This window comes from Pristiophorus japonicus, chromosome 7 (assembly GCF_044704955.1).
Source record: "Pristiophorus japonicus isolate sPriJap1 chromosome 7, sPriJap1.hap1, whole genome shotgun sequence".
NCBI classification, from domain to species: Eukaryota; Metazoa; Chordata; class Chondrichthyes; family Pristiophoridae; genus Pristiophorus; species Pristiophorus japonicus.
The window spans coordinates 147,275,656-147,303,071 of record NC_091983.1 but is presented as its reverse complement, the minus strand read 5'-3'; the positions used below and the strand labels follow the sequence as shown (position 1 = coordinate 147,303,071).

Here is a 27,416-nt window from a genome sequence, read left to right as displayed (position 1 = left end):
TTTAAATAGGGGTGTTACATTTGCAGTTTTCCAATCTGCTGGGACCTCCCCAGAATCCAGGGAATGTTGGTAAATTGCAACCAATGCATCCACAATGCCTGCCGCTACTTCTCTTAAGACCCGAGGATGCAAGCCATCAGGTCCAGGGGATTTATCTGCCTTTAGCCCCATTATCTTACTGAGTACCACCTCCTTAGTGATTGTGATTGTGTTAAGTTCCTCCCCCCCATAGCCCCTTGACTATCCACTGTCGGAATATTGTTAGTGTCCTCTACCATAAAGACAGATACAAAATATTTGTTCAGAGTTTCTGCCATCTCCATGTTCCCCATTACTAATTCCCCGGTTTCGTCCTCTAAGGGACCAACATTTACTTTAGCCACTCTTTTCCTTTTTATATACCTATAGAAACTCTTGCTATTTGTTTTTATATTTTGCTATAGGTGTAACTGGGGTTTTAAGCGTATTGACTGCTAAATAAACATTATGGTCCTGAAAAACAAATTTTAATTTTGAGGAGTGTCAAATTTCTCCATTATGATCAAAATTACAATTTTTAAAAAACTTTTAATTTAAAAAAATGTATATTTTTTTAAAGATTGTACATATTTATTTCAGGTTTACCTTTCTTAATGTGAGAGTCCCAATCTTTGTTTTAATCGCGAACATTTTTTAAAAATCGAGACAAAAGCAAGTTCTCATTTCATGCTTCCCAGGCTGTGAGAATTCTGCAATGTGATTTGCTGCTTCGACAGCTTGTTGACATCACAGCAGTTCGCACTGTGGAATTCCCATTAAACTGCACTGAAATCGCTTGCGCTTCAAAAAAGGCAAACTTCTCACCACAGAGCTCACAAGATAAGTCCAAGATCACAAGATCTCTGTGGCCAGTTTTCTTTAGGGCCACCTGCAAACACCTTTGCCCGTAAATTCCGGGTTATAGGAATTTAATTCTCATCAATGTCAGTTCAAAAGCTATATACATTTCAGCACAGCTAGTGATATTGCAGCTAGTAATATCAAAATGAACTGAAAATCAGTCTTAGTAACCAGATAAGACATCTATCTATATAATTAAGGCTTGTGTCGAGTGCCCATCTGTCGTGTCACGCGTTGGAGTAGCAAAAAGTAATAATTGATTGAAAGGAAGGCTCAACTATTAAATAACTAATCAAATATTCGACTGATTAAATGTGTGTAAATCGAAAGCAGTTCAATTCAGTTGATTACTACCAAAGCGAATGAAAAAGCAGAAGATTGGACAATAAGCGACCAATCCCAAACTGGCACTTAATATCATCATAAGCAGTCCCTCGGAATCGAGGAAGACTTGCTTCCACTCCTGAAGTGAGTTCTTTGGTGGCTGAACAGTCCAATACGAGAGCCACAGTCACTGTCACAGGTAGGACAGATAGTTGTTGAGGGAAGGGGTGGGTGGGACTGGTTTGCCGCATGCTCTTTCCGCTGTCTGCGCTTGATTTCTGCATTCTCTTGGCATTGAGACTCGAGGTGCTCAGTGCCCTCTCGGATGCTTCCTCCACTTAGGGCGGTCTTGGGCCAGGGACTACCAGGTGTCAGTGGGAATGTTGCACTTTATCAAAGAGGCTTTGAGGGTGTCCTTGTAGCATTTCCACTGCCCACCTTTGGCTCGTTTGCCGTGAGGGAGCTCCGAGTAGAGCACTTGCTTTGGGAGTCTCGTGTCTGGCATGTGGACTATGTGGCCTGCCCAGCGGAGCTGATCGGGTGTGGTCAGTGCTTCAATGCTGGGGATGCTAGCCTGAATGGGGACGCTGATGTTGGTGCGCCTGTCCTCCCAGGGGATTTGTAGGATCATGCGGAGACATCGTTGATGCTATTTCTCCAGCAACTTGAGGTGTCTACTGTACATGGTCCATGTCTCTGAGCCATACAGGAGGGCAGGTATTATTAGAGCCCTGTAGACCATGAGCTTGGTGGCAGTTTTGGGGACCTGGTCTTCAAATACTCTTTTCCTCAGGCGGCCGAAGGCTGCACTGGAGGCGGTGTTGGATCTCGTCGTCGATGCCTGCTCTTGTTGATAGGAGGCTCCCGAGATATGGGAAGTGGTCCACGGTGTCCACTTAATTAGAAGCAGCCTATCAAATCACTAAACTAATGTTGTGCGGTTGGTTTGAGCCGTTACCTTGAATTTTTCACCTACCTCAAAATTTATCAATTAAAAATAACATTTAGAACTATAGAATCTCATGAAAACTAAATAATTCAGAATAAAAGGCCAATTCTTCATCACAGTTGCCTCTGAAGAGTCTGGAAAACAACTTCTTGGCTAGGCCTACTTCTAGGTTGGCAGTCTGAAGCAAACTGTGATAACAGAAAGAATGAAGATGTAAATCGGCTATCAGGATGGGAAGATAGGTGGCAGATGCAGTTCACTGTAGAAAAATGAAGCATCACATTTTGGAGATAGGAAGGAGGAAAGGAAATCCACCTTTCAAATGGAATAATGTCGCTGAGACACCTTTATAGGTAGATTAACAAGTCATGAAAAGATGGCAGTGCAAATTGATAATGCCATAAAAAAAGGCAAATGGTATCTTTGGTTTTGTATCTATAGACATAGAATACAAAAGTAAGGAGGTAACTGATCTTGGACAAGACTTTTGTTAAGCCACACTTAAGAGTATGGTAAATAGTTTGTACATTTTATTATAGCAAGGATATAAAAGCAATGTAAAAGGTGCCAAGTAAAGTTATTAGCACGTTACCAAGGATGAGTGGTGAGTTATGAAAAGAGACTTGAGAAGTTAGGCCTTTTCATTACTAGAGTCAAGGGATGATAAGAGAGTTTCAAGATTATGAAGGTAATAAAATAGATAGCGATAGATTGTTTCCACTGGTGAACAAGATGGTAACGAGAGGGCACATAATTTAAATGATCACAAGAATTAACAGGAAGGCTACGAAAAAAAAATGTAAACAAGAGGGCGGATGGAATGTGGAAATTCTGCCACAAATTGTTATTGAAGCAGAGTCTTTAAATTATTTTAAAAAGGAATTGGACAGTTGGTTAAAGAAAAGTATTATGAACAGGATGACTGAGCACAGTCGGTGGCTCATGTTGAAAAAGTCAGGGGCACAGACTTGATGGACTCAATGGCCTGTTTCTGTGCTGTAACTTTCTACAGGCTGGAATTTACTCCCGCAACTTCACCAGAGGTATGGCACAAACCCTATTGATGCCGCACTTCTGACAAAGTTATAATGGGAGCAGCTCAGAGGAAATTCATGGCCTAAGATTCTATTTGTAAGTAGGCTTAGATTATTTTTAAAAAGAACTTAGAAAGTTGCTTGAGAGGAATATTAAAGGATATGGAGAACGAGCAGAAGAATGGGATTAGACAGGTGGCTCCGTGTGGAGAAAAATACTGTCACAGACCTGATTGCCCAAATGACTTCTTTCTGTCCTTTAGCATTCTACCATTCTATAGCTAAGTGATTAACTCTGGCCGCAGTGTGTGAGGTCAGCATCAAAGCAAGTATCGCCCTCTGGCCTTGGCATGACCATCGGTCTCCCTCAGCAACACGGGGAAAAAACATTTTAAAAATCGAACTGTACAAGATATTCTAAAATATGAAATCTTATTTTTGCATTCATGCATAGACCTGAGTGAAGAAAGAAAATAGTGATTGAAAGCAGCGTAAAGAAAGTTGGTTGGTTTGCTGTATGATGCTTGCTGGCTTGTGTAAAAATAATTGAAGGACGCCACTCCTCAGTTTTCTGTTGCCTATTTTTATTTAGTCAATCCAATCTCTGACTGGTAGAAAAGGCAATCGTGATTTTTTTTTTGCCCTACCCATATGTGATGTTTTGGGAGTGTGATATTTGAGGCTACATCTTTTCGTGTACCGCTTTTTAAAGCAATGATGTTGCAGATGTGTACTGGGTGCAAAAATGTTAATTATTTAGACAGATTAAATTAAGACCTGAGTTTAGAAAAGATATAGGCGAGCAAAAGATTTCAACTCTGAATGTTATTACTTTCAAACTAATGACATAATTTTTCAGGTTCTCTGGCTGGAATTCTGAAGATACAATTCTTTATCTTTTCTATTGTGTAACATTTAATGAAAAACTACAAAGTTGGCAGCACAACAAATACTTATTAATTTTAAACAAACTATGTAAAGGGCCAAGGCAAACAGGAAGAATTTTTATTTTCCTGTTAAAGTTGTTGTACATCTTTAACCAACAACTGCTTAGCATCACATCATGGAGATATTAGACTGAAAACAGTTTGGCTCAATCTAACTGCAAGCTACTCTTAGCATCTAGTGGATGCTTTCCAACTACGACTTCATATTTCGACCAATCCGAGTCTGAATCTGAAGTCCAAGTTAATCCGGAATGTGCTCTTCCGTTATACATCATAAATGACCATGCACAACTTCAAGATCTTAACTTCAATAAGGTTTTTATAGCCAATGTTAAAATAGTTACCCAAATAGCCGTTTTGTTTGAAAAAAGAATCCACCCAGTTATTCTGCGTTCTCGAGTAGATGTCAGGAATATAAACAGCCTTATCCTGTCTGCCACCAATCACTGCTCCATTCAAACGGCCACTGTTTATAAACTCTTCAAGAAAAGCTGCAAAAGTAATAATCCAAGCAGATAGTGATTTTAAGAAAAACTAATAAATATTTCAAGATTTCTGCCTTAAGAATGAAAATCTTTAACAAAATGCATATATTAGATGAACAGAACAGAAACATCCTGCAGCATCGAGCCAATTTAGTCACTGCAATAAACAGATGAAATAGTTAAATAAAACAAACTAAATAATAACGCACTCAGAACAAGAACATATAAATCATTAGCCAAATGAACCAAAAAGGTAAAATGATGACCGTTAGGGGGTGAAATTCCGGAGTGCCCCGTTTAGGGGCGTAAACCTTCATGAGGTGGGCCTTCCTGTGCCCGGCACAGAGGTCCTGCCCCATGACCTAAATTGGGATCACCACCCTGACTAGAAGTGGAGTGCAATGTTGGGTGAACCACTTCCTGTCGGGGCCGGCTCGGGAGAAGCTGCCCTGGTGAAAAACGGAGCGCGCTGTATGGCATCCCCATGTATCGCTGACAGGATCCCAGGACCCTCCCCTTCCGTTAAAGCCTGCGACCGAAACGGAGTGCTGGGCTGCATGATCGTGGCACGGACCCCGCGAGAATCGACACTGAGGCCGGACTCGTAAGTTGGAGGGCAGTGCAAAATGGCGGCGTGCACCTCCCCTTTAAATTCCGCCCCGCGAGCAGAATGCAGCCCGGTTCATGACCCGGGAGACTGGCGCTGGCACTGCCCAATTTCTGCCATGGGGCGAAAACAGGTTGTCGCAGAAAAAAAGGGCATGGTGATGATGTCATCGCTGGAGGGGCATTACCAGTGGGGTTGTGCTGCTACTGGGTTTCGCGCCTCTAACTCCTGCAGAGTCTCCAACCAACAAGGCCAAGCGGGAACTCCTGAACAAGGCTGGAATCCGGCTTATCTGCACCCCGTCCTTATCTGCGGCCCTGCCCCCACATTCCCGCTGAAGTGCCGGGTGATTTTTGGCCATTTAACGTAAGGGGATTGGGGTGGTCTCTATGAGGGGGGTCAGGTTCCCTTCTGACCAACTTGAGCAGTTCGAATCGCTCCCACTCCCTTGGGTTCTGTATTCTGGATTTATTTGGGGGATGTGACAAAAGTGCAGAGGACACTGTATTGATGCAAAGAACTTTGTTTTTATTACAGTCAAAGTAATACAGGCTTATTACTCTAGTAAGAAAATACACGGCCAAACTTACAATCACTCTAATAATGAACAATACAAGGAAAGGTACAAGGCCAAATTTATAATCACAAATCTCTCTAATAAAGAACAATGCACTGTACATTCAAAGGGGGGTCACAGTAAATTATACCTTCCATCTCCCAATACCTAATTCTAGCTAGGTTAGACTCCAGGGCAGGCAGGGACTTATGTTTACCAATCCTTTTGATAGTTAACGGTAGATCGCGGTTGTTTTTCCCTTGGTACCACATTGACTGTGGTCGGTCGCTGCTGCGATGGTGATGTTCTTCCTTCCTTCAGGACTTCGAGGCTGGAGAAGTTAGTTTACAACTGTCGCGTTTCTCTCCTTGTCTTGATGAGGTAGTAGCAGCCTTGTAGCTACCTAGCAACCACCTCTCTAACCTCTGTTGAAAACAGTGGCCAGTTATACGATTTCAGTGGTTCTAATCTTAGCGCCAAATCTCTTCAAAATCCTTTGTATAATTTTGGCGGGCTTGGTTCTTCTTTGTAATATTTTGTCGGGCTCGTTAAAAGTTGATATGTCTTGGGTGGGTTGATGTTCGAAAACTGTTTCCTGATGGAAATATTAGTTTGGTCATTGCAATGTCCTTTTGTGCTTAGTCTTTCGCATACATGCTGGATTGGGCCTCTTTGTGATGTATATGCTGAAATGGTTAATCCAGACCCATGTTGATGAGTAACTATTTTGTAATGTTAATGTTCCTTGTGGAGAAAGATTCTCGACTACTCAATTCTCCAGACAAAGTTACTTCAGTTCCAACACCTCGGCAGACCCATTAATCAGGGTGTCTCCTGTGGGTTCTTTAGGTCTGCCCACAGCCTTGAATTTGTCTTGTAAAAGTTCATAATTCTATTAAAGTTCGTAGTTTCTTCCATAAGCACTTTAGAGTTCCAAACTTTTCAGTGGATAGTCCCAAATTAAATTTCCTTTCGAATGAGCCCAAACACAGGGGGGGGGGTTTCTTGTGAATGTTGCATTCCTTCAAACTCTCACACAAATATCTTGTAGGGTTTTGTTCAAATAAGAGTTTGATTGGCAGTTATTTTTGAAGTGCAGTCAGTTATTTAAATCTATTTGATTTTAAAAAGGTCTTTATTTATCAACGTGTTTTAGTCAAATCAGGGAATCTGTCTCAAGCCTTCAGAGTGTGTCAGGTCAGTTAGTTCCATAGAAAATGAGAAAAGGAAAATACTCCTTTACTTCTTTCTTAGTTTGGCACCAAAGTTCCAAACCGTTTATTATTTTCTACTACATAGAACCGTAGAATGATAGTGCACAGAAGGAGGCCATTCGGCCCACTGTGCCTGATGAGCTAGCAAAGATCAACAATCACTAACCATGTTACTGGCTTGTTTTTCTACTGTTGTAACCCCTAGTGTTAATCAGTCACCTTCCAAAAACAAGGAGAATCATGTGATAAAACCAATTACTGAGATAAATTGAAGAGGGTTCTCTGTTCATTCCCCACCTACTCTACGAATTTACCTGGTTATCTGGACTAGTAAAAGCACTATGTGGTACAGAAGGAGCCAGGGCTCACTGACGAGAGTAGTCTGAAAGACACGAGCCAAAAATATCTAAAGTGACAAAAAAACCCGTGAAAAATGCCAAAGTGTAACTGAGTAGATAAGGTTCTACTAGGACCACCGCTCCTCAGCTTCAGCATGAGCCTGCACTCCATTGAACTAACCTCACCCAATAAGATGAGGCCAGCTCACTTACATATTTTGTGACTGCCCCCGCATCTAATGAATGATAGCAAGTGCCACTCTTTCGGGGACTAGAATGACAGTGGCTATTAAAGGGCTGTTAGCTGCCCCTACACTTTTAAAACAAAGAACGACATTGTGCACGACTCATAAGAACATAAGAAATAAGAGCAGGAGTAGGCCATTGGCCTCTTGAGCCTGCTCCGCCATTTAATATCATGGCTGATCTGATCTTGGGCTCAGCTCTACTTCCCTGCCCGCTCCCTATAGCCCTTCACTCCCTTATCGTTCAAAAATCTATCTATCTCCACAAATATATTCAATGACCCAGCCTCCGCAGCTCTCTGGGGCAGAGAATTCCACAGATTTATGACCCTCTGAGAGAAGAAATGTCTCCTCATCTCAGTTCTAAATGGGCGGCCCCTTATTCTTAAACTGCGCCCCCTCGTTCTAGATTCCCCCATGAGTGGAAATATCCTCTCTACATCTACCTTGTCAAGCCCCTTCAGTATCTTATATGTTTCAATAAGATCACCTCTCATTCTTCTAAACTCCAGTGAGTATAGGCCCAACCTGCTCAAACTATCCGAATAAGTCAACCCCTTCATCTCAGAAATCAACCTAGTGAACCTTCTCTGAACTGCCTCCAATGCAAGTGTATTGCTCCTTAAATAAGGAGACCAAAACTGCACGCAGTACTCTAGGTGTGGTCTCACCAATATCCTGTACAGTTGTAGCAGGAGCTCTCTGCTTTTATACTCCACCCCCCTTGCAATAAAGGCCAACATTGCATTTCCCTTTCTGATTACTTGCTGTATCTGCACACTAAGTTTTTGCGTTTCATGCACAAGAACACCCAGATCCCTTTGTACTGCAGCATTTTGTAATCTCCATTTAAATAATAATTTGCTTTTTTATTTTTCCTGCCAAAGTTTTGGTCTCCTTATTTAAAGAGCAATACACTTGCATTGGAGGCAGTTCAGAGAAGGTTCACTAGGTTGATTCCTGAGATGAAAGGGTTCTCGAGGTTAACTTCACACTTTCCCACATTATACTCCATCTGCCAAATATTTGCCCACTCACTTAGCCTATCTGTATCCCTTTGCAGATTGTTTGCATCCTCCTCACAACTTGCTTTCCCACCCATCTTTATACTCCTTTGAAAGAGTGGCCGCTGGAGACCATAGAAGCATGGTCGGGGAGCAATGGATGACCCCACTGGAAAGACTGGGTTACCTGGCAAGCACAATGTCCATTTTCTTTATTGTGGGTCTTTTCTGAAATACTTGGTTCTTGGGCACCGAGTGTTAAGAATATTGCTTTGGCAGTCCAGCTGCATGATGGGGGAGGATCCCTAATTTACATAAAAGTCAGAGTCACAATGAGCCGTAACAGCAGCTGGTCAGCCCTCTGAATCCATGTCACAGACACTTTGGGGTAAAGTACGGCATTGAGCAAATCTCAGTGTCCCATAATCCAGAGTCTGTGCCTGTTACACAGCAGCGTTATGGGCACTCAACAATACATTACTGGTCCCGTGGTATTTAATAAATACAGGATATAAAATAAAAATTAAAGTACTAAGAATAAAAGAGAGGATGGTTAAAGAGAGGATAGCTAAGGAAATAAAATAGGGGACAAGACTGCCAGAGCATTAGTAAAGATTTTGAAATCCATTTTAAAATTGTTCAAACATATTTGAGTAATATTTGCCAGAATCAGTGCCAGAGCTGAAATTCTTTTTTTTTTTAAACCAGGTGGCTGAGGAAGCGCCAAATTCCTTTGACTAACTTGTGCTTTAATGCTACCGCCAATGAGGACATGTGAGTGGTCAACTACAAGAACAATATTTGAATGTATGTGCTTTGCAAGAATGAGAATTGAAGTGCAAAGAAATGACACATTGTCATTTTGTGCTACTGGAGCAATTTTCTAGCTTTGATATGCAAAGCATAAATTTATCGTTACATTACCCAAATTAAATGGATTGTGGCGAGGTCAAGACTCGGTCAATGTGTTTACATCCAAATGGAGTTCATAAGGGCTCATGATATTGTGATACCATAGCTGGATTTTCGGGTGCTTTGTGCTCCAGGTCTTGCCCTGGAGCGGCGTGAAATGGGACAGTGAGGTCTCCTGCGTCTGGTCGGGAGCTTCAGGTTGGGTTTTGCGGTGGCGGTGCTTCTGGGAAGAGCTGAGGTCCAGTCTTGCTGGCGACGGTGAGGTAGGTAAAGTACAGAAAAGACAAGTGCGAGTGTTTATTCTTTTAAATTTTTTTTGCGATTTGTGTTGTGGTGGCGTGGGCAATGTTTTGGGAATGTTTGTGTAGTTTATTTTTCAGATTCCCCCCCGCCCCCAGGCCTCTGTTAGAGCGCTCATGGCCCAGCACTTTAGTTGGCAAGGTTCCCATTTTTGCACTGCGAAAGTAGTACAACGCCTCCCTTTGCGCTGAGCACCCTGGCGCAGGGCCCAATTTCTTACGAGAGCACAACTTATTCCCAGCCGATAACTTTCCTGCCCCGCTTCAGTTTTCGCCCCAAAAATGGCAAAACCGAAAATCCAGCCCTGTTGAGGCAACCAGTATACACTGGGGTTTCTAGCAGATTAGAGCTCCCTCTTGTGACCAAACCAGGTACTGCAACATTTCAATTGCTCTGACTGAGGCGATAATTTTCTGGTCCTCTTCAATCCATCAAAATCAATACTTACAACTTATAAAATACTTTTATCGTAGAAAAACATTCCAAGGTGCTTCATAGCGCCGTAATCGAGCCGTAATCAGAAATAAATCGACACTGAACTAAAGCAGGGTTGATCAAAAGTTTGGTCAAAGAGAAGGTTAGAGATAGGGAGGGAAGCCATGAAGGGGTTCAAAGGAAGAAGTGATGGACTTAGCTAGGGAAATCCTGAGACTGAGGCCTAAGTGGCGAGGGAGAGGGCGAATGCACAATAGGCCAAAGTTGGAGGAACAGTGGGATTGGTGGTGCAGGCCGAAGATGACGACTCTGTCTTCCCAACATTTAATTGGGAGGAAATGGCAGCTCATTCAAGGTAGGACATCGTGCAAAGAGTCTGACAACACAGAGGCAGTGGCGGGGTTGAGACAGGTGATGGAAAGGCAGACATGGGTGCCATCAGTGTACATGTGGAACCTGACCCCCACGTCTGAGGATGATGTCAAGAGGCAGCTTGTAAATAAAGAAAAAGAGGTCGCCAAGGATGGATCCTTGGGGGACTCCCGAGGTGATGGTGCTAGGGTAGAAGAGAAGCCATTGGTGGAGATGCTCTGGCTACAATCGGATAGGTAAGTGTGGAACCAAATGAGGATAGTCCCACTGAGCTGGACAATGGATGATATCAAATTCAAAGCCAAAGCCAGGCTTAACATAAGAAATAGGAGCAGGAGTAGGCCATTTGGCCCCTCGAGCTTGCTCCGCCATTTAATAAGATCATGGCTGATGTGATCATGGACTCAGCTCCACTTCCCGCTCCCCATAGCCCTTTACTCCCTTATCACTCAAAAATCTGTCTAGCTCTGCCTTAAATATATTCAATGACCCAGCCTCCACGGCCCTCTGGGGCAGAGAATTCCACAGATTTACAACCCTGAGAAGAAATTCCTCCTCATCTCAGTTTTGAATGGGCACCCCCTTATTCTGAAATTATGCCCCCTTGTTCTAGATTCACCCATGAGTGGAAATATCCTCTCTGCATTCACCTTGTCGAGCCCCCTCAGTATCCTATAAGTTTCGATAAGATCACCTCTCATTTTTCTAACCTCCAATGAGTATAGGCCCAAACTATCTTCATAAGTCACCATCCTCATCTCCGGAATCAACCTAGTGAGCCTTCTCTGAGCTGCCTCCAATGCAAGTATATCCTTGATAAAATGCAACATCCCCACCGACACCTGGGAATCCCTGGCCAAAGACCGCCCTAAGTGGAGGAAGAGCATCTGGGTAGGCGTAGAGCACTTTGAGGTTCGTCGCCGAGAGCATGCTGAAAGCAAGCGCAGGCAGCGGAAGGAGCGTACGGCAAACCAGTCCCACCCACCTTTTCAAACAGGCAAGCTAGCTTAGTTAATTGGCCAGCTAGTAAAAACTGGTTCCCTAAACAGGCCAGTGGTGAGTCAGCTGGAAACAGTATAAAAAGGGCTTGTGCAGACCTGCACAGAGTGCAAAGGTAAAAGTTTGGTAAGTGGGAGAATTCGGGCAAGTGGGAGCAGGAGGTGTTGCTTTGTCCTGTTTTCCCCACCAGTGCTGACTTCCCGACCTGGGAGGAAAAGAAAATGAAGTGTGACATCACAGCCAAGAGGGTAAATGATTGGCTGGTTGATGGGTGAGTTTTTATTTTTTCTGTATCTTGTCAGTAAGAAACCTTTGGCATTGTTGCCAAATTTGGCTATTTTAAGGGTTAAGTCATGGCAGGAGAGCCCAGACCTGTGTCATGCTCCTTCTGTGCCATGTGGGAAGTCAGGATGTGTGCAGGAAGTGTATCCAGTTGCAGATCCTGTTAGAACGCATGACGGCACTGGAGCTGCGGATGGATTCACTCTGGAGCATGCGCGATGCTGAGGATGTCGTGGATAGCACGTTCAGTGAGTTGGTCTCACCACAGGTAAAGATTACAAAGGCAGATAAGGGATGGGTGACTATCAGGCAGAGTAGGAGCAGGAAGGCAGTGCAGGAGTCCCCTGCGGTCATCTCCCTCCAAAACAGATATACCACTTTGAATATTGTTGGGGGAGATGGCTCACTAGGGGAAGGCAGCAGCAGCCAAGTTCATGGCACCATGGGTGGCTCTGCTGCACAGGAGGGCAAGAAAAAGGGAAATAAAATGGGGGCAGAAGCAAAAGATAGAAAGGAGAATAGTAAAAGTGGAGGGCAGAGAAACCCAAGGCAAAAATCAAAAAGAACCACATTACAGCAAAATTGTAAAGGGACAAAGAGTGTTAAAAAGACAAGCCTGAAGGCTCTGTGCCTCAATGCGAGGAGTATTCATAAGGTGGATGAATTAACTGCGCAGGCAGCTATTAATGATTATGATATAATTGGGATTACAGAGACATGGCTCCAGGATGACCAAGGCTGGGAACTCAACATCCAGGGGTATTCAACATTCAGGAAGGATAGACAGAAAGGAAAAGGAAGTGGGATAGTGCTGCTGGTTAAAGAGGAAATTAACGTAATAGTAAGAAAGGACATTAGCTTGGATGATGTGGAATCTGTATGGGTAGAGCTGCGGAATACCAAAGGGCAGAAAACGCTGGTGGGAGTTGTGTACAGACCACCAAACAGTAGTAGTGAGGTTGGGGATGGCATCAAACAAGAAATTAGGGATGCGTGCAATAAAGGTACAGCAGTTATCATGGGCAACTTTAATCAACATATAGATTGGGCTAACCAAGCTGGTAGCAATGCGGTGGTGGAGGATTTCCTGGCGTGTATTAGGGATGGCTTTCTAGATCAATATGTCGAGGAACCAACTAGAGAGCTGGCCATCCTAGACTGGGTGTTGTGTAATGAGAGAGGACTAATTAGCAATCTTGTTGTGCGAGGCCCCCGGGGGAAGAGTGGTAAAATATGGTAGAATTCTTTATTAAGTTGGAGAGTGACAGTGTTAATTCAGAGACTAGGGTCCTGAACTTAAGGAAAGGTAACTTCGATGGTATGAGACGTGAATTGGCTAGGATAGACTGGCAAATGATACTTAATGGGTTCACAGTGGATAGGCAATGGCAGACATTTATAGATTACATGGATGAACTTCAACAATTGTACATCCCGGTCTGGAGTAAAAATAAAAAGTGGAAGGTAGCTCAACCGTGGCTAACAAGGGAAATTAGGGATGGTGTTAAATCTAAAGAGGCATATAAATTGGCCAGAAAAAGCAACAAACCTGAGGACTGGGAGAAATTTAGAATTCAGAAGAGGAGGACAAAGGGTTTAATTAGGAGGGGGAAATAAAGTATGAGAGGAAGCTTGCAGGGAACATAAAAACTGACTGCAAAAGCTTCTATAGATATGTGAAGAGAAAAAGATTAGTGAAGGCCAACGTAGGTCCTTTGCAGTCAGAATCAGGTGAATTTATAATGGGGAACAAAGAAATGGTAGACCAATTGAACAAATACTTTGGTTCTGTCTTCAAGAAGGAAGACACAAATAACCTTCTGGAAATACTAGGGTACCGAGGGTCTAGTGAGAAGGAGAAACTGAAGGAAATCCTTATTAGTCAGGAAATTGTGTTAGGGAAATTGATGAGATTGAAGGCCGATAAATCCCCAGGGCCTGATGAGCTGCATCACAGAGTACTTAAGGAAGTGGCCATAGAAATAGTGGATGCATTGGTGATCATTTTCCAACATTCTATTGACTCTGGATCAGTTCCTATGGACTGGAGGGTAGCTAATGTAATACCACTTTTTTAAAAAAAGGTGGGAGAGAAAACAGGGAATTATAGCCTGATATCAGTGATGGGGAAAATGTTGGAATCAATTATTAAAGGTGAAATAGCAGCGCATTTGGAAAGCAGTGACAGGATCGGTCCAAGTCAGCATGGATTTATGAAAGGGAAATCATAGAAACATAGAAAATAGGTGCAGGAGTAGGCCATTCGGCCCTTCTAGCCTGCACCGCCATTCAATGAGTTCATGGCTGAACATTCAACTTCAGTACCCCATTCCTGCTTTCTCGCCATACCCCTTGATCCCCCTAGCAGTAAGGACCTCATCTAACTCCTTTTTGAATATATTTAGTGAATTGGCCTCAACAACTTTCTGTGGTAGAGAATTCCACAGGTTCACCACTCTCTGGGTGAAGAAGTTCCTCCGCATCTCGGTCCTAAATGGCTTACCCCTTATCCTTAGACTGTGACCCCTGGTTCTGGACTTCCCCAACATTGGGAACATTCTTCCTGCATCTAACCTGTCTAACCCCGTCAGAATTTTATATGTTTCTATGAGGTCCCCTCTCATTCTTCTGAACTCCAGTGAATACAAGCCCAGTTGATCCAGTCTTTCTTGATAGGTCAGTCCCGCCATCCCGGGAATCAGTCTGGTGAACCTTCGCTGCACTCCCTCAATAGCAAGAATGTCCTTCCTCAGGTTAGGAGACCAAAACTGTACACAATACTCCAGGTGTGGCCTCACCAATGCCCTGTACAACTGTAGCAACACCTCCCTGCCCCTGTACTCAAATCCCCTTGCTATGAAGGCCAACATGCCATTTGCTTTCTTAACCGCCTGCTGCACCTGCATGCCAACCTTCAATGACTGATGTACCATGACACCCAGGTCTCTTTGCACCTCCCCTTTTCCTAATCTGTCACCATTCAGATAATAGTCTGTCTCTCTGTTTTTACCACCAAAGTGGATAACCTCACATTTATCCACATTATACTTCATCTGCCATGCATTTGCCCACTCACCTAACCTATCCAAGTCGCTCTGCAGCCTCACAGCATCCTCCTCGCAGCTCACACTGCCACCCAACTTAGTGTCATCCGCAAATTTGGAGATACTACATTTAATCCCCTCATCTAAATCATTAATGTACAGTGTAAACAGCTGGGGCCCCAGCACAGAACCTTGCGGTACCCCACTAGTCACTGCCTGCCATTCTGAAAAGTACCCATTTACTCCTACTCTTTGCTTCCTGTCTGACAACCAGTTCTCAATCCATGTCAGTACACTACCCCCAATCCCATGTGCTCTAACTTTGCACATCAATCTCTTGTGTGGGACCTTGTCGAACGCCTTCTGAAAGTCCAAATATACCACATCAACTGGTTCTCCCTTATCCACTCTACTGGAAACATCCTCAAAAAATTCTAGAAGATTTGTCAAGCATGATTTCCCTTTCACAAATCCATGCTGACTTGGACCTATCATGTCACCTCTTTCCAAATGCACTGCTATGACATCCTTAATAATTGATTCCATCATTTTACCCACTACCGATGTCAGGCTGACCGGTCTATAATTTCCTGTTTTCTCTCTCCCTCCTTTTTTAAAAAGTGGGGTTACATTGGCTACCCTCCACTCCATAGGAACTGATCCAGAGTCAATGGAATGTTGGAAAATGACTGTCAACGCATCCACTATTTCCAAGGCCACCTCCTTAAGTACTCTGGGATGCAGTCCATCAGGCCCTGGGGATTTATCGGCCTTCAATCCCATCAATTTCCCCAACACAATTTCCCGGCTAATAAGGATTTCCCTCAGTTCCTCCTCCTTACTAGACCCCCCGACCCCTTTTATAACCGGAAGGTTGTTCGTGTCCACCTTCGTGAATACCGAACCAAAGTACTTGTTCAATTGGTCCGCCATTTCTTTGTTCCCCGTTATGACTTCCCCTGATTCTGACTGCAGGGGACCTACATTTGTCTTTACTAACCTTTTTCTCTTTACATATCTATAGAAACTTTTGCAATCCGTCTTAATGTTCCCTGCAAGCTTCTTCTCATACTCCATTTTCCCTGCCCTAATCAAACCCTTTGTCCTCCTCTGCTGAGTTCTAAATTTCTCCCAGTCCCCAGGTTCGCTGCTATTTCTGGCCAATTTGTATGCCACTTCCTTGGCTTTAATACTATCCCTGATTTCCCTTGATAGCCACGGTTGAGCCACCTTCCCTTTTTTATTTCTATGCCAGACAGGAATGTACAATTGTTGTAGTTCATCCATGCGGTCTCTAAATGTCTGCCATTGCCCATCCACAGTCAACCCCTTAAGTATCATTCGCCAATCCATCTCAGCCAATTCACGCCTCATACCTTCAAAGTTAGCCTTCTTTAAGTTCTGGACCATGGTCTCTGAATTAACTGTTTCATTCTCCATCCTAATGCAGAATTCCACCATATTATGGTCACTCTTCCCCAAGGGGCCTCGCACGAGATTGCTAATTAATCCTTTCTCATTACATAACACCCAGTCTAAGATGGCCTCCCCCCTAGTTGGTTCCTCGACATATTGGTCTAAAAAACCATCCCTTATGCACTCCAGAAAATCCTCCTCCACCATATTGCTTCCAGTTTGGTTAGCCCAATCTATGTGCATATTAAAGTCACCCATTATAACTGCTGCACCTTTATTGCACGCACCCCTAATTTCCTGTTTGATGCCCTCCCCAACATCACTACTACTGTTTGGAGGTCTGTACACAACTCCCACTAAAGTTTTTTGCCCTTTGGTGTTCTGCAGCTCTACCCATATAGATTCCACATCATCCAAGCTAATGTCCTTCCTAACTATTGCCTTAATCTCCTCCTTAACCAGCAATGCTACCCCACCTCCTTTTCCTTTTATTCTATCCTTCCTGAATGTTGAATACCCCTGGATGTTGAGTTCCCAGCCCTGCTCATCCTGGAGCCACGTCTCCGTAATCCCAATCACATCATATTTGTTAACATCTATTTGCACAGTTAATTCATCCACCTTATTGCGGATACTCCTTGCATTAAGACACAAAGCCTTTAGGCTTGTTTTTTTAACACCCTCTGTCCTTTTAGAATTTTGCTGTACAATGGCCCTTTTTGTTCTTTGCCTTGGGTTTCTCTGCCCTCCACTTTTCCTCATCTCCTTTCTGTCTTTTGTTTTTGCCTCCTTTTTGTTTCCCTCTATCTCCCTGCATTGGTTCCCATCCCCCTGCCATATTAGTTTAACTCCTCCCCAACAGCACTAGCAAACACTCCCCCGAGGACATTGGTTCCGATTCTGCCCAGGTGCAGACCGTCCGGATTGTACTGGTCCCACCTCCCCCAGAACCGGTTCCAATGCCCCAGGAATTTGAATCCCTCCCTGCTGCACCATTGCTCAAGCCACGTATTCATCTGAGCTATCCTGCGATTCCTACTCTGACTAGCACGTGGCACTGGTAGCAATCCCGAGATTACTACTTTTGAGGTCCTACTTTTTAATTTAGCTCCTAGCTCCTTAAATTCATTTCGTAGGAACTCATCCCTTTTTTTACCTATGTCATTGGTACCAACGTGCACCACGACAACTGGCTGTTCTCCCTCCCTTTTTAGAATGTCCTCCACCCGCTCCGAGACATCCTTGACCCTTGCACCAGGGAGGCAACATACCATCCTGGAGTCTCGGTTGCGGCCGCAGAAACGCCTATCTATTCCCCTTACAATTGAATCCCCTATCACTATCGCTCTTCCACTCTTTTTCCTGCCCTCCTGTGCAACAGAGCCAGCCACGGTGCCATGAACTTGGCTGCTGCTGCCCTCCCCTGATGAGTCATCCCCCTCAACAGTACTCAAAGCGGTGTATCTGTTTTGCAGGGGGATGACCACAGGGGACCCCTGCACTACCTTCCTTGCACTACTCTTCCTGCTGGTCTTCCATTCCCTCGCTGGCTGTGGACCCTTCTCCTGCAGTAAGACCAACTCGCTACACGTGATACTCACGTCATTCTCAGCATCGTGGATGCTCCAGAGTGAATCCACCTTCAGCTCCAACTCCGCAACGCGGACCGTCAGTAGCCGGAGGTGGACACACTTACCGCACATGTAGTCGTCAGGGACACTGGTGTTGTCCCTGTGTTCCCACATGGTACAGGACTTAACCTGCCATGACTTAACCCTTAGATACACTTAAATTGCCGACAACAATGTTAAAAGTTACTGACTAATAAAGAAAAAGAAAAACTACTCACCAATCAGCAGCCAATCACTTACCACGTTGGCTGTGACGTCACCTTTTGATTTCTTTCTACTTCTTTTTTGCCTTCTCTCAGCTGGAGCTGCACCGGTACCCGGACTGCTGAGCCTTTTATAGGCCGCTGCCTCTCTCGACTCCCGCCTCTCTCGACGCTCCCCGGACTGCTGAGCCTTTTATAGGCCGCTGCCTCTCTCGACTCCCGCCTCTCTGGACTCCCGCCTCTCTCGACGCTCCCCGGACTGCTGAGCCTTTTATAGGCCGCTGCCTCTCTGGACTCCCGCCTCTCTCGACGCTCCCCGGACTGCTGAGCCTTTTATAGGCCGCTGCCTCTCTCGACTCCCGCCTCTCTCGACGCTCCCCGGACTGCTGAGCCTTTTATAGGCCGCTGCCTCTCTCGACTCCCGCCTCTCTGGACTCCCGCCTCTCTCGACGCTCCCCGGACTGCTGAGCCTTTTATAGGCCGCTGCCTCTCTCGACTCCCGCCTCTCTCGACGCTCCCCGGACTGCTGAGCCTTTTATAGGCCGCTGCCTCTCTCGACTCCCGCGTCTCTCGACGCTCCCCGGACTGCTGAGCCTTTTATAGGCCGCTGCCTCTCTCGACTCCCGCCTCTCTCGACGCTCCCCGGACTGCTGAGCCTTTTATAGGCCGCTGCCTCTCTCGACTCCCGCGTCTCTCGACGCTCCCCGGACTGCTGAGCCTTTTATAGGCCGCTGCCTCTCTCGACTCCCGCCTCTCTCGACGCTCCCCGGACTGCTGAGCCTTTTATAGGCCGCTGCCTCTCTCGACTCCCGCCTCTCTCGACGCTCCCCGGACTGCTGAGCCTTTTATAGGCCGCTGCCTCTCTCCACTTGACAAATCTTCTAGAATTTTTTGAGGATGTAACTAGTAGAGTGGACAAGGGAGAACCAGTGGATTGTGGTGTATTTGGATTTTCAAAAGGCTTTTGGCAAGGTCCCCCACAAGAGATTAGTGTGCAAAATTAAAGCACATGGCATTGGGGGTAATGTATTGACATGGATAGAGAACTAGTTGGCAGATAGGAAGCAGAGAGTCGGAATAAACGGGTCCTTTTCAGAATGACAGGCAGTGACCAGTGGCGTGCAGCAGGGTTGAGTGCTGGGACCCCAGCTATTTACAATATACGTCAATGATTTAGATGAAGGAATTGAATGTAATATCTCCAAGTTTGCAGATGACACTAAGCTGGGTGGTGGTGTGAGCTGTGAGGAGGATGCTAAGAGGCTGCAGGGTGACTTGGACAGGTTAGGTAAGTGGGCAAATGCATGGCAGATGTAGTATAATGTGGATAAATGTGAGGTTATCCACTTTGGTGGCAAAAACAGGAAGACAGAATATTATCTGAAAGGTGACAGATTAGGAAAAGGGGAGGTGCAACGAGACCTGGGTGTCATGGTACATCAGTCACTGAAGTTTGGCATGCAGGTACAGCAGGCGGTGAAGAAGGCAAATGGCATGATGGCCTTCATTGCTAGAGGATTTTAGTATAGGAGCAGGGAGGTCTTACTGCAGTTGTACAGAGCCTTGGTGAGGCCACACCTGGAAGATTGTGTTCAGTTTTAGTCTCCTAATCTGAGGAAGGACGTTCTTACTATTGAGGGAGTACCGCAAAAGTTCACCAGATTGATTCCTGGGATGGCAGGACTGACATATGAGGGGAGAGTGGATCAACTGGGCTTGTATCCACTGGAGTTTAGAAGAATGAGAGGGGATCTCATAGAAACATATAAAATTCTAATGGGATTGGACAGGTTAGAGGCAGGAAGAATGTTCCCGTTGCTGGGGAGTTCCAGAACCAGGGGTCACAGTCTAAGGATAAGGGGTAAGCCATTTAGGACTGAGATGAGGAGAAACCTCTTCACTCAGTGAGTGGTTAACCTGTGGAATTCTCTACCGCAGAAAGTTGTTGAGGCCAGTTCCGTTAGATATATTCAAAAGGGAGTTAGATATAGCCCTTACGGCTAAAGGGATCAAGGGGTATGGAGAGAAAGCAGGAAAGGGGTACTGAGGTTGAATGATCAGCCAAGATCTTACTGAATGGCGGTGCAGGATCGAAGGGCCGAATGGCCTGCTCCTGCACCTAATTTCTATGCGTATGTTTCCTTCAATGACTGTCTGTCTCACCTGTGACAGAGACTATAATTCCCGCATTGGACTGTTCAGTCACCTAAGAACTCACTTTTAGAGTGGAAGCAAATCTTCCTCGATTTTGAGGGACTGCCTAATGATGATCCTTTCTTAAATAAGGAGACCAAAACTGTACGCAGTACTCTAGGTGTGGCCTCACCAATACCCTGTACAGTTGAGGCAGGACTTCTCTGCTTTTATACTCTATCCTCCTTGCAGTAAAGGCCAACATTCCATTTGCCTTCCTGATTACTTGCTGTATCTGCATACTAACTTTTTGTTTCATGCACAAGGACCCCCAGATCCCTTTGTACTGCAGCATTTTGTAATTTTTCTCGATTTAAATAATTTGCTTTTTTATTTTTTCTGTCAAGTGCATAACCTCACACTTTCCCACATTATGGGCCCAAGTTTCCACATGATTTGCGCCTGATTTTTAGGAGCAACTGGTGGAGAACGGACTATCTTAGAAATCGCAATTCTCCACATTTTTTTTTCTGCAGTTCTAGTCAGGTAGAACAGTTCTACCTTGGAACAGAATTTTTTCTTCAAAAGGGGGCGTGTCCGGCCACTGACGCCTGATTTGAAAGTTTCCACAGTGAAAACGTACTCCAAACTAACTTAGAATGGAGCAAGTGAAGATTTTTGTAGAACTGAAAAAACCTGTTCTACACATTAAAAAATCAGGCGCAGGTTACAAATTAGGCGTCCAGAACGAGGTGGGGGGGTAGGAGGGGGAAGGGAACTCATTAAATTCTACAACAAATCCTTATTTATACTTATACAAATATTATACAAATAAATCCAACCTGAATAAACATTTATAAGCCAAGAAAAGATTAAATAAACCATCTTCCCACCTGTGTGAAAGTGCTTCAGGCACAATGCAGGCATTCGTTCCCGCGGGGGGCGGGGGAGGAGAAAACAGTCGTTTCGTTCCCGCGGGGGGGGGGGGGGGGGTGAGGAGACGGTGAGAAGGCTGCAAGTGCTGATGGCAATGTGCTTTTATTAAAAAACTTTCAAAAATTAAACAGCTACAAAGAACGACAAAAATGGCCGAGTGCCAATGTTTTTTTCCACACTGAGCATGCGCGAACGCTTCAACGCGCAGCGTTGCCGGCAGGAAAAAAACTAATTTAAATAGTACCCGCCCCCTCCCACTTACAAAATCGGTGCAAGTGTAGGCTCCGCCCCCCTGGGCGCCACGCCAGGCAGACAAGGAGCTGCAGAACGCTCCAGAATTGCGAGTTTTTTTTTTAGGCGCCGTTTTAGGCGCGAAAAACAGGCGCCCAGCTCGGAGGGGCGCCTGTTTTTTATCGTGTGGAAACTTGGGCCCCATATGCCATCTGCCAAATTTTTGCCCATTCACTTAGCCTGTCTATATCCCTTTGCAAATTTTTTGTGTCCTCCTCTCTTGCTTTCCCACCCACCTTTATATCAGCAGCAAACTTTGCTACATTACACTCGGTCCCTTCATCCAAGTCATTAATATAGATTGTAAATAGTTGAGGCCCCAGGTTTGTGTTGAGTACTCATCCTGGAACTAGTTCAAAAATTGCTCACACTCAATTCACCAATAGTTTATTCGAGTCAAAACATGGTGTTTGAGTTCAATACCAAAACAATGACAAGACTGTATTTTTTAATCGAGATACAACAAAGTGTTTTTGATATTGTGCTTTGGTTTATTTCTCTGTACAGGGACAACGGGAAGTGTTTTAATCGGCTATTTTACTTGAAGCGTAATGTTCTTAATTGCACCTCAATAAGCCTTATGCTACAAATATCAATTCTACATACAAGTTTTGCCTACTTAACTGCACTTTAATACTAATTCTTTCTCTCTATAAAAGAATATAATTCCATTGCCAACTTACAGTAAAGAAGATGTTCCTGAAATTTGTACTGAGTTATCAAAGGGCTTACTGGCGTTGGTCTGTTGACGAAGAACATTAAATAATCTCATTAAAAAAATGCACTACATTTCAAGTACAACACACACAGACACATACTTCCCTCTGGATTCAAGCTCATCATATTCATCCTAAAAATTCTCCGATGAACAAACTGCTTTTGCTTTCCAAACCAAACCCCTTTTATTATTCCCAAATTTACAGAAATACTGGTCATATAAATATTTAGATACAGATTATATAAAAAGGATATCAAAGAAAAATATACCAAAATGACCTTGAAATGACCCTCCAATAAGTGTACTTTTGGGTTTCAAAGTTGGGAAATTCTATCCTCAGTAACAATTGAGACAGAAATGTTTTTTAAAGTTTATTTGCAGTATTGTTCGAACTAACAATGCAATGTGTTGTTTTGTGAAGAAACGTTAAAAGGAGCTCCTTTAAAAGCGTAATTGAGAAGCTGAAAACTGTGAAAGACTGAGCGGTTCTTTTTCCGCACACAGCTGATTCCTTTTACTAATGGTTCACCAGACCAACAAAAGCAGCAGCAGTAATTCACTACAACACAGAATGAGTATAAAATAAACTTGTCACTGTACAGTATTTGTGCAGCAGTTTGATTACACTGACAACTTCAAGCTCATTCTGAATAGTGCAAGAAGAAAATCAGGATAAAGTGTATGCAAGTGACAAAAGTTAATAAATGCAGTTGATAATACAAAATGACATTAGGTATAAAATGAATAGCTATCTACTGAAAAGAACAGAGACTTCATTCAAGGTCTTCAAAGCAGAACTCACTGGTATTTACATTATGAGATATGCAGGGTCAATTTACAGTCTTACAAAATGTTTTAATAAACTGATCTATAGCCAATAGTAATTAAAATATGCATATCTCAGCTATATTAGTTAATTATGTTACAATCTTCCTGCAAGTATTAACTTAATACTAATTCATTCACTTTTCTACTTAACTGGATGGATAAATAAATGTGACGGCTTGATCAATACCTGGTTACTGCACTGAAAAGCCCACGAATCTGTGCCTTATGCTGAGCAACGAAAGCATCAGTGAAGATGACACCTCGATCATAGGTGTCCATTTGTCCATTTATAATTCTGCCTAGACGCTGTGACAATACCTTTAAATTTAGATAAAAAAATACAAATATGTAAATACTGAGGATGTGCAGAAACAATTTCAGCTTTTGCAAAGAGGCAAGATATTTCAAAAAATATTTGTTGAATGCATTTTGGAAAATGACAGATTTTAGATTTAGTCATATTATTGAATCTGCTATTGGTTTGTCAAAGGATGTGTCATTTTATAAGGACAGAAACATTATAATGTAAACTGAAAAGTGTATTCCCTTCCTAATATATCCTGTTAAGGTTATAAAGTTCAACTGCTCTTAAGTGAACATAACCCTGGGTCCCCAATCTCTCTGACCCCGATCTACTGTCTGTCACTGATCTCTCTGTCTGATTTCTGTCATTTTGTCTCCCCTCCCCTCCCGATCCATCTCTCACTCGCCCCAGTTCACTCTCTGCCTTCATTTCCCTTTCATCTACCATCGGTCTCTCTGCCATCTTCCTCTTTTTCAAATGAATTTTCTCTCCATTTTACTCTTTTCTTTTTCCCGATTTCCATTTCTCCCTCATGCGCAACTCACTTGTTCCCTTGCTTTCTCTTTCTCTCTGCCCCTCCTTGATTTCTCCTATCATTAGTCTGGGCAGTCTGTTCCTTTACACCAGGGCCTATGGCTGCGGTGCATTGCCTCGTAGTCCTTCAGGCACCTGTCAAAGGAAGGAGACATCAACTTCTTCTCAGGCTATGGAGCGACTGGAAACTCACCTTCAGAACAGAAAGGTCTGCAAGCAGAAGCAGAAGTGCGTGGTCCAGAAAGAGACAGGCTTCGGGGAGAAATTATGGCCCACAATAGCCCGCCGAGGCATCAAACTACAGCGGCATGGCCAGTAGCAGCTGGCAACAGACTGTAAGAGCACATTCTTGGGGGCAGGACCAGCAGTCGATAATGAGCTGGCGTTTGAGAGCAGCAGTCTTTGAAGGAGGAGCTGTGAGACAGTCGGACTCAGAAAAGCAGGGAGAATTGTTTTAATTTTATATCAAGGAGGCTGATAGTTGAGAAAGAAATTGGGGGAGGCTTTCCCAACAGGTTGCACAGTTTTTTCGATGGAGCTGGAGCGGGGCTACCGATGTGGTAGGTGAGACACACAAGATTGAAAAATTTAAATAAGCAAGTTTAAATTCTGACTACTCACTTGGCAGAGAGGAAAATTAATATGGCTGCCAGAAATTTTTCTTGAGAATATGAATTGCCTGTAACATATCTGTGCTGGCTATCATTGATAAACCCATGCATTTTAAATAACTTGAGCACGTTTTTTAAAAAAATCATGTAGGACTCTCACTAACGTGAGCGCTATCTGATAAATGTGAAGGTGTGACTTCTCTGAAAGTCCTAACATTGCGCCACCTACAGGCATCACAGCGAACTCCAGGGAGATGCGAACACTTTAATAATGGGATTTTCCATACAAGTCGGTTTACATAGGAGTTTTCACTGGAATGTACACCTCACATCCAAATTTTATATACTGGCCCGGAATTTACATAGCCTTTGATGGCATATGCCGCTGTAAGTGCTGTGACTGGCCCCGCAAGTTCCGGGCTTCCGCATGCACGAAAACCCAGAACTTGTGATCCGTCAGTTTTCTCCTCGACAGATCGTATGCATCCGCTGTAAATTCATTTTTGCTGCTAGACAGTTGGGCTATTTGCCCAACTTACTGCCCACCAAATACCCACGAAACCCTTACGCCTGGTAAAAGCATGCGTATGGCCGCTTTTACCAGCCGAAGGGTTAGAATGTTAAAATATTTTGTTTAAATGATTTAAATATTCGCTTACATTTAAAATTAGTTCAGGTTATTTTTGTCCCATTTTTAAAATGTTTAATTTTTTAAATTTAATTTTTATATGAAATGTTTAATTGAAGAGTATTTTAATTAATATTGAACCCGTGATCATTTATTTTTATTTCAGTGGTGTGAAATTTTATTTATTAGGGGATTTCTATTATGCTTATGGAGGTTCCATATGTAAATAAAATCCTCATATGCATAATAGGAATTCCCCTTTGTCATTGGTTAGGCCGGCCCATGTGATCCCAGGGACGTTTGCAAGCCACCTGCGTCCCTGGGATACATGGGCCTTCACTCAGGCATACGCCTGCAGGCCCAGGATCGCAAGAGCCCGAAGCTCCGGTGACACAAGATAAGTACGGAGTTTTCTTGTGGTTCGGAGGCGTGCCCGGGCAGTAAGCAATTTCCAGGCCATTATATAGATGCTAAAAAATTATACATTGTCTGGATTTGAAGATATGTTGGGATGAGCAGGTATCTGTGAGAATTGTGAAACTGAAACACTAATTAAACTTAAAATCAATTTGCATATCATACTTTATATCCTGGTTATGCACAGCAGCCACAGATTTACAAGCACCTTCCAATTTAAAGAGCAATAATTACTCTATAATTGACCTCAGGATGTATATACTTACATCAACTGGATCTTCTGTCCTTGAAGGGAGAGGAAAGATAACACATGCCCCCAACTTAACAGCAGAATAATTCATTATGCATTACACAACTTAATGCCTCTGTCCTTATCTATAAAAAGCCTATCTCATGAGGAATTTCAGAGGGTCTGCTAATAGAAAACAGAAAATCTTGTAAAGGCACAATAGGTTAGTCACCATCTTAAAGAAAAAAGGTAGGTTAATGTTTTAGGTGTATCCCTCCATCAGAACCAATAGTTATACCCAAAATGGTAACCCACCTTTCTTTCGAAAGCTGACAAAATTTGCTGTACATTTTTTGTCTATTTATATTTCAGATTTTCAACATTTGTAGGTTTCCTTTTCGGGGGCAAGATTGCAGCCCTAGTGCAGTGGCAGTAAGACCGCTGCTCTTCAAGTGCTGTGCACACTTGACTGGACTGGACTGAGCTGAGCTGAACTCTCCTCACTCTAAGATTCAAGGTCAGCTCATTCAAGTGTGTATCATGCGACTACCAGGATGGTAGAAGGCGAACTAGATGGACCTTGTTTTTCCTTTGTCTAGCAACTTATTTTCCTGTTAATAGTACAGCATTCTCGGTACACAATATATGACCTGCAAGGAGCACACAAAAGGGCCATGAGCAGGCTATCCAGCACCAGCAGCTCTCAACATTCCTCGTTATCAAGCCCTTCATCTCTTAAGTTTCAAAGTACACAAATAGAAATTCCAATTTATCAAGGCTTCTGGTCCCTGATGCAATTTTCCCTTCATAATTGGTTGCTCAAAACTACAGAGGACTTAATAACACAATGCCCATTTTATTAGTTCAGAATCTGAGATACTTTAACACAATTCACAAGAAATTATGAAGCTTTTACTGCTGGACTGTTGACCCAGTTCCTTACTGCATTATATCAGCTGCCCCAACATTTTACTTGTAGTGGAACATTATCTACTCACCTCTGTTACAAAGTCAGCTGGAAGGTCATACGACTTACAGAGCTCTGCTACGGTCACCTGCCCAGCTTCCTGCAGTCGGTCATTGACTTCTTCAGCCATCTGATCCAGGTAGGTTCTGCTTAAGACGCAGCAATATTACATCCTGTCTTTATTTTTTTGAGCTTATATATTTAAAATACTGATTTGGCTGCAGATATATATGTACTTAACGCAAACACATATTTCTACTGTATCAAATTATTGAGAATATACATGAGTGCCATAATTGTAAAATTAAAATTTACAATTTTTTTGATAACTGCATTGTTAATTGTTAAATATTTGCTACTTTTCCTCAAATCTGTTTGTTCATAATGTTTAATTTCTTGGTTAAAACGTTGCAGGGAAAAAAAAAATCTATTGGGTTATATTAACTTTTATCGCCAGGTGATAGTGAACTGGCATTACACCTTGCCCGATTTTCTCTCCTATTGAAGTGAACATCAGAAAGACTGAAGCCATTGTCTTTCGCCCCTGCCACAAACTCCGTAACCTCGGCACAGATTCAATCCTCATACCCAGCCAGTCTCAGGTTAAATTAGACTGTTTGTAAACTCGATGTCCTGTTTGACTC

At 43.5% G+C, this 27,416-nt stretch overlaps 1 protein-coding gene across 2 annotated transcripts in view; it reads right to left on the bottom strand.

Annotated features, from left to right (window-relative positions):
- ufl1 (UFM1-specific ligase 1) overlaps nucleotides 1–27,416 on the bottom strand; it is an 85,928-nt gene that overhangs the window by 34,960 nt on the left and 23,552 nt on the right. The window contains exons 5-8 of one of the 2 annotated variants that reach the window (XM_070885394.1): nucleotides 26,804–26,921; nucleotides 23,270–23,400; nucleotides 22,220–22,278; nucleotides 4,478–4,624 (exon numbers count right to left, since the gene is read on the bottom strand). In XM_070885394.1, the coding sequence (XP_070741495.1) occupies nucleotides 4,478–4,624; nucleotides 22,220–22,278; nucleotides 23,270–23,400; nucleotides 26,804–26,921 (455 nt within the window). The remainder of the gene's footprint in view (nucleotides 1–4,477; nucleotides 4,625–22,219; nucleotides 22,279–23,269; nucleotides 23,401–26,803; nucleotides 26,922–27,416) is intronic. The other variant, XM_070885395.1, reaches the window with a different exon arrangement.